The following is a 16,828-nucleotide window of genomic DNA, read 5'->3' on the forward strand; positions in this document are numbered from 1 at the left end:
TAACGGCGATCATTTTTATATCGCCCGATAAGAGTATCAAATTAATGAACGCCGTTAACGGCCCAGCACTAATATATATATCATCATATAGCCATATAGCAATCTCTCTATATGGCTCTGCTACTAACTAGCTAGCACACGAGCTAAAAGCTCACGAGACTAATTCGAAATATGATTGGTTGATAAAACTGCCCCCATGTTTAATATCAGTTACCATAGCACCCATTGTTTATTAGCATGACGTCACATAGCGGCAACTGTATATAAACTCGCGCTGAGAGTCATTTGCGGTATACAGACAGAGGAGAGCAGTACGCGGTCTTGGACACAGTTACAAGATTTATTTACCACAGCATATAGACTTCAGCTACGCAGATTGCTGCAGAGGTATGTATGTTTTTTGGATTTTTAGAGCTAAGGATTTCTGACGTTCCTTTGACTTTAATGATGTTTTTAAATGCGGTTTTAAAAGTAGCTATAGATTCAACATTTGTTTTTGGGAAAGAGCATCGATATATAGTGATTTTTGACGTTCCTTATTACTGATGTGCAACCCACTCAAACCTTTGGAACTTTTACATGTTTGATTCAAAGAGGCGAGGTCTAGCGTGCGTTAGTTCGTGGCGCAAACACCAAGTTGAAGCTGCGCGGAGTTTATAAATCCCACGAGAGGTCACTGTGGATTAAATGAAAAATTCGATTTACTAGCTAAATATCCATTAAGCAATAGAACACGAGAGGGAGTGTGTTATCGCGAATAACATCATGTCACGTCCAGCCCCTCCCTCCTCCCTGGTCCTGCCTAGTTTTCCCCGTTCCCATGGTTTCTTCCTCTGTCTGTCACGCCCCTGTCTTTAGTGCCCGCACCTGAGTCTCGTTACACTCCCTTGTTTCAGTGTATATAATCCCCGTGGTGTTTCACTCCTGTGTCGGTCATTGTCTGTACGTCAGTCCTCCCTGCTCCTCCCTGCTCCTCCCTGCTCCTCCCTGCCTTCCTGATTTGTTCTTGGTCTTGATTTTGATATCCTTGAGTTGTTGTTCCTGTGTTTACTCTGGTTTCCCCTGTCTGCGTATGGTTTTATCCCGTGTCCCTCTACCCCATTACTGATTATTGGTCTTGTCTCTTGTCATGTACTTTAGGTTTTATGTTTAACCTCGCTGTGGTCTGTTGTATGCTGCCTTCATTATGTTTAGGTGTAGTCAGACGTTGTTTATATATATCTCCCCTTCGTTGTTACTCCCCTTAGTATTGTTGGGGGGGGAGGGATGGGTGATGTTCAAGTGTGCCAATGTGTATGATGTTAAAGTATTTGTTACATGTTTTATTGTGTATTAGGTGTTGAGGCAGTACTGTGAGAGTGGCAGACACAGCCAGAACAGTCAGTAGCATAGGCCAGAACCCAAAAGGGGCCGATCCCTTTTGTAGATCGGGAAAAGAAAGTAAGAGAGTTGGAAATGGGGAGACTGACAGAGTTGGAAATACTGAAGGCCAGAATGATGCATGCAATACAAGAAGAAAACCTGGCCTATGAAAGAGAAAGGTTGCTGCACTCTGTATTTAAGTACATGAAAGACGAGAGATGGATTGAGATTGAACAGAAAATTAGAGAAATGCTGAGAGTGATGGCAAAGGAAAGAGAAGAAGAATGGAGAAAAATTGAGAAAATACGGGAGACGTTTCAGAAGGAACTGGAAGATGATTTGCATCAAAAATATGTGGAGATACTTAGAGAAAGAAAAACAATATTTGATGAATTGAAGGTAAAGGAGACAGAGCTGAAAGACATAGATGAGAAACTCCAGAAAATAAAAGAGGAAACAAAGCAACCCATGGGGGGAGAGAGGCAGAGCCTGAGAGAGCGTGTGAAACAGATGTTCTCTCAGAGACTGACCTTCTTTACCCCTAAGAAGGGAGATCAGCAGAAAACTGCTGAAGATATCATCCATGCCTCTTTATTGGATGGAGTTCAGCACTGCACTGCAGTGCCGGTGGAACCTATTGCTAAGCCTCAGACCTCTAGTGGGCCAAAGGGGCAGAGCATGGAGGCTCAGCCCACAGCTGGTAAAGGTGATGGGCCCAAATACAAGAGCACGAGGAGGAGGCTGATTGGTTGGCTCAACAAGAAGGTGAAAAAGCGCCTCCACAGGGCAATAAAGAAAAGCTTCAGGAAGGAGAGGCAACATGGAAACGAGTTTAGCTCTATCCGTAAGTGTGTCTTATATAAACACTTTACAGACATTGTCATTCTACAGAATTAATACCACTTAAATCCATTATACCATTACTACCATTATAGTTTGATGTAACTAAGGCCTTTTTAAACAGTACATAGTGTATGTTAACGTGCACCACATAAAACCCAGAATCAGTGTTAGATGAAGAAAAAGAAAGATAAGAGAAAGCAGATGAATTCCAACCAATTTTCAACATGTTTTCTCTTCAAACAGGCTCAATCTGGCACCGTGGTGAAGTGCTCACCGTGGCACAGGTTCAGCAGAAGAAGAGAAGATGGCTGATGAAACAGGAGCGGAAGAGAAAGGTGTGGGAGGCTCGCTGGAGAAAGTGGGAGGAGAAAAGGGCAGAGTAGAAGGCAGAAAAGAAAGCAAAGAAGGAGGAGACAGAACAAATGGGGAGAGCAGTGGGCTTCCAGACCTGCAAGAGAGGGTCAGGGAAGCAACAGCCCTCCACTTCTGTAGAAAGTGGGAGGGGCAAAGCCCCTGCAGAGCTGGAGGAAAGTGGGAGGTGCCAAACTCCTCTATATCTGGTGGGAGGTGGAAGGAGCCAAACACCTGTAGTACAGGTTGAAGATGGGAGGAGCAAAAGACCTCCTCTGCCTGACAGACTGAGAGGAGTGAGAGTGGGCTGGGCTGACCAGCTGTGTGAAAATGGATGTGGAGGTCATGGGTGAACTGTGACACTCTTTTCCATTTCCTGATTTCTGAAGAACTTCTTTGGTGTTTGGTTCATGGATTTATCCTCCATTTAATTTGTCTGCCTGTTTTCCAACCTTTGCTGTGATGACTGTACCACCCTGAGTAAACGTTCCTTCTTCTCCATTACAACTTCTAGACTGGTTTGGAGATTCTTTACCCTTCTTCAATGATGACTAATAAACCATTTTTGTACAATATATATATATATATTTTAGTACAATATTTGGCTCATCTATTTTCAGAAGCACTGCACCATATTGAACGAGGAGGAAATTCCAGCTCTAGTAAAATGCTCCAGCTGCTGCAAGAACATACACTGCCCCTTTTTATTTTGCAAAAATAAAAAGTTGTAAATGGAAATATTTTGATTGTATTTTTTCATGTATTTCTACCTGAATTTTATCTGCAAAACATTAAGTTTAATGTGCATTGAATTTTTCAAATCCTTTGCAGGTTACCTGCAACAAGATTATAATGCCATGTGGGACGTAAATACAAAGATTGAAGGTATAACTAGTATATGTAGTTATTTATATAGAAAAGGGAATTTGCTAAAAAATATATATATATTTTAAGCTTCTCACTTTTATTTTGAAATCCCTTGTCACGTGGTAATAGTAAGCCTTCAGCAGAGATAATCACGCGAGACTATAACGGAACTTCACCAGCGCGGTGCAGCTAGGATGAGAGAGCCATGGTGAGAGAGTCTCCCAGAGACGACAGAAATGTTTTAATTTAATTAACTGAATTAACGGATAGTTTGCGTTACCGTTGACGTTTGAGAAGATGCAGGTTACTGTAACCGAGCTTCTCGGGTGTTCAAGTCGCAGTGTAAAACAGATTAACTCCGAAGACACAAGTAGGAACTTCGCACCATTCTCTGTTTTATTCTCAAAACTTTTTTTCTTCTCTCTTTTTCAAGAACACGCTACAGCGCCCCAAGAGGCATTCCGTATCACCCAGGAACGTTCTTTATAAATCAGTTACATACATCCCCCCCCCAAATATAAACGTCTCTGTTTATAACACCCCAACACAAACAAATCACAGAGTAACAAAACAGAGAAATTAGACACTAAAACAGCAACAAAAAAAAAGAAAAATAGAAGTCAGTGTCCAAAATGACCTTTCCTCAGCTCCAAAAACAACAGGATAGTAACCATGAGCCCGAGCCACCCCATGCCTTGAACCGAACACAAAACAAAAAAATAAATAAATAAACCCCACAACAACCACTGTCAATAGATCATGAAATCCTGAAGATGAGCCGGGGCACGCAGAACACGTCCAGCACGGGATACAGCAGATCCAGGCTCCGATAACCTTAGATCCCCTCCAGCACATCAGTGAAGCCGGTTCTCTCCCCAGTGCCTAAATCCGGGACATCCAGCTGTGTGGGAGGATCACCTGCCATCGGAGAAGCATGATTGCTTCTTCAGCTGGTTGTGGTGAACTATCTGAACATGCTCCCCCGGGTCCCTCGGGTTACTGATGGAGTAAGTTAGGCCAGTTTTATCCCCTGAACACTGAACCTGCATAACCTGATAAGGGCCGCGCCCGTGCGGTGCCAGCTTTGCGCGACCCTCAGCAGGGTTGCTCAACCAAACTAAACTGCCCACAACATAAGTGTGGTGTCGAACCCTTTCATCATAGTACAACTTTTGCCGTTCTCGAGCCTCGGCCAAATTGAGCCTAGCCGTCCCAAAAGCCATCTCCAGCCGTCGCCCCAGAGAAGACACAAACTGGGTGTAAGACCCAGGCACCCAAGACCCCAAAAGACTGTTAGGCACAAGCACATCAACAGGAACCCGAGCTTCACGGCCATGCATGAGGAAGTAGGGGCTGAACTGGGTGCTGCTGTGTCTGGATGTGTTGTAGGCGTCCCACTCGCCTCCACAAGACAGTAGCTGCTTAGCCAACTGATCAATCAAAGTCCTGTTATGGCGTTCCACCATGCCATCTGATTGAGGATTATAGGCCGTCGTACGAGTTTTCTTAATCCTCAACAACCGGCAGAGCCCTTGAATCACCTCTGCCTCAAACTGATGACCCTGGTCAGTGTGTAAGGTTTCTGGGACATCGTGCAACAGCACATAGTCATCAAACAAACACTGAGTTACTGACTGTGCAGTCTGATTTTGAGAGCGTACAGGTTCACAAATTTGGTGAAGTAGTCCTCCACCACCAGAACATACCTGTTACCCTTGGATGTAACTGGCAGCTCTAGAATGTCTGCAGCCACCCTTTGCAGGGGCCGACTGACCGCCAACCCGCCCATAGGCGCACGCTGTCGTGGTACAGGGGATCTGCGTGTCTGACAAGCTACACACTGCTCACACCAGCGCTTAATGTCACGCAGCATAGAGGGCCAATAGCACGTTCGTCGTGCTTTCTCCCACAAACGCTCCGCTGAGAAGTGTGCAGAAACAGGCCCCCCATGTAGATGTTCGAGCACCTGAGACACCAAAACTGGGGGAATCACTACCTGCATGTGCTGCTCACCAGTTGGGGACCCACGCACCGTACGACACAACAGGCCATCGACAATAGACAGGCGACTAAATTCTGCACACAGTTTCCGAAGGTTGAGGGAACCCCCATGTACCTGACAACGTGGGGGATGCCTGACGCTTTCCTCAATCCAGGTTAACACCCTGGCAAAATCTGGGTCCGCCCACTGCAGTGAACCTATGTCCGAGCCATCATGGGAGAGTGAATAAACCAGGCTTGTGTCAACATCTGTCTCAGCAGTAGCCGAGGGGCCGTCGGATTCCTCCACCACAGAATGCACCCCCGACACCAGCTCACTCAATGTTGACTCGTCAGGTGTTATAGGCTGACGAGACATTGCATTGGCATTTGTGTGGCGACTGCCATCTTTATGGAACATGACCCAGTTAAATGGGTCCAGTTCCAACACCCATCTGCCACGACGACCAGTCGGATCGTTTTCAAGGTTCATTTTTCTCAGGCCCAGCAGCGGGAGATGATCTGTGATGATGGCAAACTGAGACAACCCCAGATAATGTCTGAATTCCCTGACAGCCCATACAACAGCCCAAAGCTCCCTATCAAAAGTGGACCACCGCTTCTGGGCTTGGGTGAGGGTCCGACTGGCGTAGGCCACCACATGTTCTCTCCCGTCTATATCCTGTGCCAAAACGGCACCCACAGAGTCCTTCGAGGCATCAGTGTGAATCCTAAAAGGCACTGAAAAGTTGGGTAGTATCACCAGGGGGGCGGAAGTGAGTACCCTTTTTAGATAGTCAAAAACAACAGCGCATTCTGCAGTCCATTCAAATGGCACATTTTTTCCTGCCAAATAGTGCAATGGCGCTGCATGCTTGGCAAAGTTCTTCACAAATCGCCGGTAGTATGAACATAATCCCACAAACGCCCTGACCTCTGAAGGGCAGCTTGGAGTGGGCCAGGACTTAACCTTCTCCGTGTTTTTAGGGTCTGGCTGAAGACCATCATGAGAGACCACATGAGGTGACATTTTTTGGCATTCAATTTCAGACCCGCCAGCAGAATTCTTTGAAAAACTTCCTCCAGATGCTTGAGGTGATCCTCAAATGTCCAGCTGTAAATCAAAATGTCGTCCAAATACACCATACAAACATGCCATGGCAGCCCCCTGAGGATCAGCTCCATCATCCTTTGGAAAGTCGCAGGTGAGTTAGTAAGACCCATGGGCATAGATTTCCACTGGTATAACCCCCGACCTGTGGTAAAGGCCGTTTTCTCCCTGTCCTCCTCAGCCACTTCTATCTGCCAGTAGCCGTTGGAAAAATCAAGTGTACTAAACCAGGTGGAGCCTGCCAGGGAATTAAGGCTATCATCCACCCGGGGCAGGGGATGCGAATCTTTGATGGTAACAGAGTTAAGGCACCTGTAATCAATACAAAACCTCCATTGTCCCCCTTTTTTCTTTACTAGGACTACTGGAGAGGCCCAGGGGCTGCAGTTCTCCTCAATGACACCGTCCGCCAGCAAGCCTGCCACTTGACATTCAATCGCCACCTGCTTTTCAAGGGAAGTGCGATATGCACGCTGCTTGACGGGGGGTGGTTCCCAGTCCTAATGTGATGTTTCACCAATTTGCATCTACCCGTGTTACCCTCGGAGGCCCCATTAAAGACCCCCAAAAACTTTTGAAGAAGTTCAGTTAAGCATGCGCGCTGTTGGGGTGTAATGGGTGACCCCTCCAGCATGACGAGAATGGAGGCAGGCGAGTTAGACACTGAATTAGCCCCTCCCGGATGATAAAGTGGAGCAAGTTCAGTGTCATCGATGTGATACAGCTCCCCTAAGTACACCCCTTGTTTGAGCAGAATATCCTTACCAGTTGGGTTTAGAACACGGGCCACGCTGGCACCATCCTTTACACTGGCGACAGTGTGTGCAACCATCACCCCTGTGGACTCGGGAGCATTCGGCTCCAAGTAACCTTCGAAAACGGTTGACGTTATATCAGAAGTGCTAGGAGCATACACCTTAACTGGCACCAGCGTCTCACTGAGCGGAGGTACCGTCACTGTTTGGGCCAAAGAGACATTACAGCAGTCAGGAATCATTTCCGCAGTCCTCAACAGTGGCACTTGTGCGTCCCAACTTGGCATGATTCCTCGCCAAAAAATCCAGGTCCAGCAGGACTGCCTGGGTGGATTCCCTCAGAATATGAAATGTGTGCTGCCACATCATGAGCCCTAGCCTAAAAGTGACATTCATTGTCCCCAGCGTGTCTAACACCTGTCCATTTACTGCCCGTGAACCAACATAGGTTTTATTCAAGGGGCGGCTGCACAAAGCGGGGACTGACATACGAAATGTTGCGCTCATCAGTGAAACAAAAGCCCCAGAATCTATTAATATCATCACTTCACTCCCTTCCACAACACCCCTTACATAGGATGTAAGATTATGGGTACAAACATCAACCTCAACCGTATCCGCTGCATTGTCCTGAACAGGCTGGCCCTGACATGTAGAAGCTGACGTGCGGGCCTCAACGTCAACTACCGTCCGTTTCCCTTCTGAGTGGACCCTGGATCTCGTTGAGGCGACCGGAAAAGCACAACACGGCGTGACTGCTGTTCCTCCTCCTGCCGAGGGCGCCACCTAGGGCTCGGACCCCGTCAACCCAGTGTTCCAGGAGCGGGCTGCCCTATGTCCTGACGCTGAACATAGAAGCCCCTTCCACGCAGGGTGTGTTGGTCTGGTGACCAGCCTCTCTGTTGCCCTCGGTCCATCCAAGACTGCTTACAGCTGCCATCGCACCCAGGACGAGAAGGAGATAGAGAGCCACGTCTTCCCTCGTGCTCCCAATCGCCAGTCCATAGCCTTCTGTTCTCCTCCCGCATTTCTTTCATTTCTAGTCGCATGGCATACAGATCCTCACTAAGCATATCAACCGCTCTCCTCAGGCTACTGTCCTCTGACACTGAATGCAGTCATCTGTCCTTTAACAAACTGATTGTCGCTGCGGGCGCTCGCATAGTCCGACCCAATAGACAGTCTAGCATTCTCACAATGCCCCGCTATGATCAGAGCCTCCTCTAGGTCAGTAGCCCCCTGCTCTTAGCATTTGGCTCTGAGCGACGGATCCAGTCCAGCCAGAAAGCGGCGAAACTTCTCCTGTCTATGCGCCACATCCCCATACTCTGGGTAAGCTTCCAGCACTAACCTGTTAATGTCCGCAGCATACTTCCAGGCTCTCGTTAGGAGCCCGCAATCGGGCGGCAAGATTCGCTTTGAAGCAGTCTATAAACTGTTTTTGTCCGAAAGCATCATTAAGCCTCTCTTTAACTGCAGCATAATCCAATTTCACAGCCGCGGGGAAACTGTCCCACAGCAAAAACGCAGCCTGACCCAACCACGTAGGAAGAATTCTTACTAGTTCGTAGTCCAATTTGGAAGCATCCTCCGTTAGCGCTTTGACCGCAACCTCCAGCTGTCTCGCCCAGCTAAGAAAACTGCCTCCCATCTCCTGTAAACGGGGCAGGCAACTCAATTCTCAATCCACTGTGTGAGACATCGTTCCTGCCGCATCCAGGGCTGTACTTAGACGCTCCTATATCGTCCATCCACATGGTGAAGCACGCGCACGTCCGAGCTAACACTAGCCAACTTTAGCGACGAAGCTAAACTTTACTCGACAGTATATTAACGCTACTGCGCACCGCTAATTATATTGCGAATGCGTAAGAGGAAAAAAAAGAAACACCGCTGCCACCAATGTAACCAAGCTTATCGGGGGTTCAAGTTGCAGTGTAAAACAAATTAACTCAACCTTGTTTTGTCTGTGCAGAGGAACAAGATCATCAAGCATGAGATGAAGAAGCTCCAGAAAGCCGCCTCCGCAGCAGCAAAGAAAGCCTGAATTCTCAATAAACTTGTTTGAATTGTATGCCTCGACTCCTTGTCTTTCTTTTCGTTAGTAATCCTGTTTTACACAGGGACTATTAGAAGCTTCTCTATAGCCACATTACACACTGTAGACTGTGCCACCCAAATTGGAATTTCAGAAAAACCACCTATAGTCTGCAGATGAGATTTCTATGTTTAAAAGGTTAAAGTTCCCCGTGTAGTTGTTAAACCTGTAAGAACTCTGCAATGAGATATTGCGGGTCAAACAGAAGGGCAGCAAATTGTGGCACAATAACACATATAGTATATATATATATATATATATATATATATATATATATATATATATATATATATATATATATATATATATATATACATAATATATCTTACCTATTTTATAAAAAGGACACGCTGTAATTACTGATGTAATTGAAAGAATCAGACTGTTCCAATTTGTTCATTGGTGCCTTGAAACGATTGTCCATTTTTGTCCAATTTCTTCAGTTGTAAAACTCAGTGGTAGAATGTAGTCGTGTTGATCACTCATCACTGGTGATTATTGCAGTGTTATCTTATTTGTATAAGCAATTGTGGATAGAGAAGAAACTGGTCAGTTGAAGTAGCTAAAGGGTGTTGTATGTTACTAACTAAAGAAAGTGGTTATTTTGCCACACTATCGCAGTTATATGTGACCCGGACAGTTGGTGATGATGTAGTATAGCAGTCAGTTTTCATATGTAGTTATTCATTGTGCTCTTGTCCCACATGAGAAATGGTTTTTTAAACATCAGACACTTTTCCAATGTTCTAATGTTGGCCTTCATGCTGTGGACTCCCCCTCAGCTCAGGTTATGTGCATCAGCATTTTAGTGTTTTTGACACTGAGGATCTGACAAACCTGCGGGAGCTGTGTTGCTAAGGCCACAGCGCGGCCACAATTCGTAAAGTTTGGTTAGAGCACATTATTGAATGTATGCATTCAAGAATCATGAAAGGGGTTGTTAACCAGTACTAGGTAGAAGTTTGACTTTAGAGACTCGCAGTTGATGTGTTCAGTGCAGTGACACTGCACTAACTAATGTTCCTCAGTATGGTTAACCTATAACAGCCTTCACTCTTGCAAACTGGGATATTCTATACAGTCTTTCCTTGTACTCATAAAGTACTGTTACTGTTAAATGCTACAGCAAATCTACCACAGGATCTGTGGTTCCGTCTTGGTGGAGTGTTATTTAAGGAACCTGCTGAGTCTTCGCAGGACACTATTCTCAGACATCGTTTGGAGATGAAGCTTCCTGTCTTCTTCACGTTGATCTTCTATTCTTGTCCACCTTTCTCTGGTACTGTGCTATTGAACACAGAGTAAAACAACCTTCCATTGACAGATGTCCTTTTTATGGGTAGGGTAAGAGTAATCTGTTGTTCTTTGTTTACAGCTCAGATGTTTGATCCTCTGAAGAGTGATGAGAATGTTGGGACATCGTTATATAAGTAAGTTTAAGGTGTGATGCATGTCTACCCAAACTCATCAGTAAAGAATGGGAACTCTGTTTGGCTGTGTGATTTTACACCATAGCGTAAAAAAAACGTCACTTAAACCATACACCAATTAACAAAAATGATCAAGTTTATAACCAGGTCTAGGTCCAGGTTTTTCAATATCTCCAAGACAGCTGAGAACAGTGGTAACCTCATTAATTCAAATTCACTTGCATATTTGACAATAGTTACTGAATGAATAACAATGTCTTGCAGCACATACATAAATATATAAATAGGTAAGAAAAATAGCTCAAAGAATAGAAAGAAAACTAGGATATTTAAATGCATTAATGTCATTTATTATTTTATTGTATTTGTTGAAACCTTTTTTTTGTAGGTTTAAACTGAGACAGGTTTCATGTCTAACTTTATTTTGTCCTCAAACCTAAAGGCCCACAGCACACAGCATAAATGTAGCACCACCTCCACATCACTATGCTGTCGGCCTAATGGGGGTAAGACATTCTGTCACTATGGGAAGGCTGTTCTACTTTTCTTAAAAGCGGAGGACAAATTTTGATTGCGGTGAAAAAAATCACAATTGACAAAATATGGCACATTTGCATTTGTGCTGCACTCGTCACGGACTACTGTGCTGGGCGCCTACTTCTCCACGTACCGGTATGATTTTCCCTCGTTTTGTTGTTCCCTTACGCCACTATTGGTCAACACCGTGAGCGCTCAGCCAGCCTCGCTGTGACTGAGATGTTATGACACTAGACTATCCTGTCCTAGTAACAGCGGCCCTAATCTCTTCCTTATTTTGATCAACCAAACTGTGGATATTCACTATGGTTTCCAAGTGTTCTACAGCACTACAAACTAATTATAATTCATAAACCCTCGCTGGTGAAGTACTTTCTCTGAAGAGCCAGATCTTCACTCAGGAAGTCCCATCTGGGTCGCCAAAATTGTCATAGAAATTCTCCGTCACAACAACCAGGGTCTCTCTGTAGGAAGAGTTACAAGCGCTCGGAGAGTGTCAGTCAGTGAAAGCCAACACACACACAGAATGGTTACTTCACCAAAATCACTCTAGTTTATTGCTCATGCCACCAGTCATTATATACCATGAGGGCTGGCTGGTCATGTGTTACAAAGTCATTACAAAATCATATGATTTACAGTCATAAATGATATACATGTTAGTACCAAATATAAGAATAAATTCTGCACTCTTAGGGAAACTTACTCTTGTCGGGCACAGGTCTTCTGTCTGGAACAGGTCTTCTGTCTGGAACATGTCTCCATTCCCGCCTTCTCCCTGTCTAGTCCCCTTGACCCAGAGGGTGACCGTAAACATCCTCATTTGGTCGTACACTATGTTAAAAAATACTCTTAGGAAAGTAGAGTTTGAGCTTTTTCTATAACATGATCCTTCAGCAGAGCACTGCTTCCTTCCTGAATTTCCTGGATTATTGAGGTCCAGGTTCAGCTTTCTCAGGTGTAATGAGAGGTTTGACCTCAGAGCTGAACACAGAGCATAATAATTTACCTGAGTACAAATTCTAACACAGTGCTCACAACTACAGAGACCTCTACTCAGATCGAAGTCATATAACAAAAATCTTTTAGTATTGCAGAGCAATTGTTTGATGAAAAAGAGCAACACATCAGAGTTCAGTCTTTTAACCTTGTAACATTTATTAAATCTTACAAAGATCTTTGCAGAGCAGCAAAGGTGCACACAGACTATCCGCAGCACACCTAATGCAGCTCTGACTAAACTAAGTTCTCACAGAGTCTTTTGTCTCCGTGAGAGTAGCCCCCACAATAGTTACTCACACCTGCTACCTTATCAGAATGTGAGTGTGGGATCTGCCAGTCACACCATGTCCTAGCTCAACTATTTTCTTGTACTCTTCCATTCACCCCACAATCTAGTTTTCTGCAGAACAATATTACAGTTAACTCTTCAATAGATAGTTAGCTTATAATCAACATCATGAGGATCTCTCATTGAACCAATTCCCACCATATGCACAGCTAAGATCGTGGCAACATATACAAAGAACAACCACTCTAAACCAAGGTAATCCAGAAGTTGATGGAAGTGAGCAAGGTGAGCTCAGTGAGCTCCTCTTCCTGCAGTAATGAGGCTAATGAGGCTGCAGTGAGACACAAATTTGATATTAAGTTTTACGTCCCTTTCCTCATCATATAGTTACTGGATTTTCTTCGACAATTGAGGGTTTTCCATCCACCGAGTTTTTGCGCATTTTGAAAATGCGCATGAAAAAAACTGGATGGAAAAAGACCAAAATTCGAAAAAAGCCCCAAATATCGCAAAATTTTTACGCTAGGAGGAGGTGGAAAAGTTAGACTATCGCATCGCCAAAATTCGGAAAAACTGGATGGAAAAGCGTTTTTCGCATAAACGATGGCGTATCATGTCTCAAGTCATGTGGTTCTGTACACGATCGCGATGTAAATGCATACAAAAACAGTTCTGGAGAGAGCAAAAATTGAATTTAACTTCTCCATGTATAGAAAAGAAAAAGAAAAAAATGTTTCAAAACCTCAACGTGCAAAAATGCGTAACTGCCAGATGGACGTAAAACCACTATTGTTTGGCGTCCTCTCACGTGATCTAAAGTTTATTCGCATAACTGTAATGAATGGAAACAAGGCTTAATTCGCATTTTTTTCTGCCGAAACTTGGAAATTGCGCATTATTTTTTCGAAAGGTTTGGATGGAAACCCGGACGGTAGTTCGTAACTTGCATCTGTTGACGCAATGTGTAGCGCTTCTTGTAAAGCCTTTATCTAGGACCACAGAGCAAACAACACTGCAAATAATGTGACGCGTCATGTATAAACGAGTGCGGAGTCGCGCGCTACGGCCACTGGCGAACGTTGAATCCAGTCTTAATGGTCAAATGAAGGTAATTTAAAAACCAGGACATTTCCACACTTAAAAAAAACCGGGACGCCATGGACAGGATGTGAAATACGGACATGTCCCGGGAAATACGGACGTTTGGTCAACCTATCGTACTAGTAATACATTTAGCAGCTAAGTGATCATTACTGACCTGCGCGTTAGCCCCAACATGTTTTGCGTTGAGGTGGTAACGAAGGGTGGAAGTGCTCCTGTGATAAGCGAACTCCTTCCTGCATAAAGTGCAAATAACACTATTTGTGTTTGTACTTCCATCTGGAAGTTTCTTATATTAAAATTTCCCATCCACCAGCGTAGCCTCTTCAGTAATCTCCATCATGATCTTATTGTGCGTCCATATAATCTGTATGTCTGGTACTCGTGCACTGAGAAACATCCAACGGTGCAAAAGTGACAAATGCGTTAAAATGCATTTTTTAGTGCGTTAATTTTCCTGTAATTAATTAATCGAAATTAACATGGTAAAGTCCCACGACTAATATATATATAATAATCTCTCTATATGGCTCTGCTGCTAACTAGCTGGCACACGAGCTAAAAGATCACGAGACTAATTCGAAATATGATTGGTTGATAAAACTGCCCCCATGTTTAATATCAGTTACCATAGCACCCCTTGTTTATTAGCATGACGTCACATAGCGGCAACTGTATATAAACTCGCGCTGAGAGTCATTTGCGGTATACAGACAGAGGAGAGCAGTACGCGGTCTTGGACACAGTTACAAGATTTATTTACCACAGCATATAGACTTCAGCTACGCAGATTGCTGCAGAGGTATGTATGTTTTTTGGACTTTTAGAGCTAAGGATTTCTGACGTTCCTTTGACTTTAATGATGTTTTTAAATGCGGTTTTAAAAGTAGCTATAGATTCAACATTTGTTTTTGGGAAAGAGCATCGATATATAGTGATTTTTGACGTTCCTTATTACTGATGTGCAACCCACTCAAACCTTTGGAACTTTTACATGTTTGATTCAAAGAGGCGGGGTCTAGCGTGCGTTAGTTCGTGGCGCAAACACCAAGTTGAAGCTGCGCGGAGTTTATAAATCCCACGAGAGGTCACTGTGGATTAAATGAAAAATTCGATTTACTAGCTAAATGTCCATTAAGCAATAGAACACGAGAGGGAGTGTGTTATCGCGAATAACATCATGTCACGTCCAGCCCCTCCCTCCTCCCTGGTCCTGCCTAGTTTTCCCCGTTCCCATGGTTTCTCCCTCTGTCTGTCACGCCCCTGTCTTTAGTGCCCGCACCTGAGTCTCGTTACACTCCCTTGTTTCAGTGTATATAATCCCCGTGGTGTTTCACTCCTGTGTCGGTCATTGTCTGTACGTCAGTCCTCCCTGCTCCTCCCTGCTCCTCCCTGCTCCTCCCTGCTCCTCCCTGCTCCTCCCTGCTCCTCCCTGCTCCTCCCTGCTCCTCCCTGCTCCTCCCTGCCTTTCTGATTTGTTCTTGGTCTTGATTTTGATATCCTTGAGTTGTTGTTCCTGTGTTTACTCTGGTTTCCCCTATCTGCGTATGGTTTTATCCCGTGTCCCTCTACCCCATTACTGATTATTGGTCTTGTCTCTTGTCATGTACTTTAGGTTTTATGTTTAACCTCGCTGTGGTCTGTTGTATGCTGCCTTCATTATGTTTAGGTGTAGTCAGACGTTGTTTATATATATCTCCCCTTCGTTGTTACTCCCCTTAGTATTGTTGGGGGGGGAGGGATGGGTGATGTTCAAGTGTGCCAATGTGTATGATGTTAAAGTATTTGTTACATGTTTTATTGTGTATTAGGTGTTGAGGCAGTACTGTGAGAGAGTGAGAGTGGCAGACACAGCCAGAACTGTCAGTAGCATAGGCCAGAACCCAAAAGGTGCCGATCCCTTTTGTAGATCGGGAAAAGAAAGTAACAGATCTTAACACTAACGCTAGTGCCTGTTTGTTACAGAGATGGGGAGACTGACAGAGTTGGAAATACTGAAGGCCAGAATGATGCATGCAATACAAGAAGAAAACCTGGCCTATGAAAGAGAAAGGTTGCTGCACTCTGTATTTAAGTACATGAAAGACGAGAGATGGATTGAGATTGAACAGAAAATTAGAGAAATGCTGAGAGTGATGGCAAAGGAAAGAGAAGAAGAATGGAGAAATATTGAGAAAATACGGGAGAAGTTTCAGAAGGAACTGGAAGATGATTTGCATCAAAAATATGTGGAGATACTTAGAGAAAGAAAAACAATATTTGATGAATTGAAGGTAAAGGAGACAGAGCTGAAAGACATAGATGAGAAACTCCAGAAAATAAAAGAGGAAACAAAGCAACCCATGGGGGGAGAGAGGCAGAGCCTGAGAGAGCGTGTGAAACAGATGTTCTCTCAGAGACTGACCTTCTTTACCCCTAAGAAGAGAGATCAGCAGAAAACTGCTGAAGATATCATCCATGCCTCTTTATTGGATGGAGTTCAGCACTGCACTGCAGTGCCGGTGGAACCTATTGCTAAGCCTCAGACCTCTAGTGGGCCAAAGGGGCAGAGCATGGAGGCTCAGCCCACAGCTGGTAAAGGTGATGGGCCCAAAGTCAAGAGCAAGTGGAGAAGGCTGATTGGTTGGCTCAACACGAAGACGGAGAAAAGCACAAGGAAGTAGAGTCGACATGGAATGTGTTTAGCTCTATCCGTAAGTGTGTCTTATATAAACACTTTACAGACATTGTCATTCTACAGAATTAATACCACTTAAATCCATTATACCATTATAGTTTGATGTAATTAAGGCCTTTTTAAACAGTACATAGTGTATGTTAACGTGCACCACATAAAACCCATGATCAGTGTGTTGGATGAAGGAAAAGAGAAAAGAGAGCAGATGAATTACAACCAGTTTTCAACATGTTTTCTCTTCAAACAGGCTCTGCAATCTGGCACCATGATGAAGTGCTCACCGTGGCTCAGCTTCAGCAGAAGAAGAGGAGACGGCTGATGAAACAGGAGCAGAAGAGAAAGGTGTGGGAGGCTTGCTGGAGAAAGTGGGAGAAGAAAAGGGCAGAGTAGAAGGCAGAAAAGAAAGCAAAGAAGGAGACAGAACA

The 16,828-nt window shown here is 44.4% G+C and overlaps 1 protein-coding gene across 1 annotated transcript; it reads left to right on the forward strand.

Moving 5' to 3' along the window:
- Positions 1-320: 320 nt before the first annotated feature.
- LOC143501219 (uncharacterized) lies at positions 321-3,239 on the forward strand. Its single transcript, XM_076994793.1, has 3 exons — positions 321-387; positions 1,337-2,206; positions 2,449-3,239. Exons 2-3 carry the CDS (start codon positions 1,456-1,458, stop codon positions 2,586-2,588), a joined length of 891 nt encoding a protein of 296 aa, XP_076850908.1. The 5' UTR covers positions 321-387; positions 1,337-1,455; the 3' UTR covers positions 2,589-3,239.
- Positions 3,240-16,828: the final 13,589 nt, after the last annotated feature.

The sequence above is a fragment of the Brachyhypopomus gauderio genome, unplaced genomic scaffold (assembly GCF_052324685.1).
Source record: "Brachyhypopomus gauderio isolate BG-103 unplaced genomic scaffold, BGAUD_0.2 sc163, whole genome shotgun sequence".
NCBI lineage: Eukaryota > Metazoa > Chordata > Actinopteri > Gymnotiformes > Hypopomidae > Brachyhypopomus > Brachyhypopomus gauderio.

Coding starts and splice junctions, on each gene's coding strand:
- LOC143501219 (XM_076994793.1), top strand. CDS start 1,456: ATGGGGAGACTGACAGAGTTGGAAATACTGAAGGCCAGAATGATGCAT. Junction 2,207..2,448: donor AAACGAGTTTAGCTCTATCC/GTAAGTGTGTCT, acceptor CTCTTCAAACAG/GCTCAATCTGGCACCGTGGT.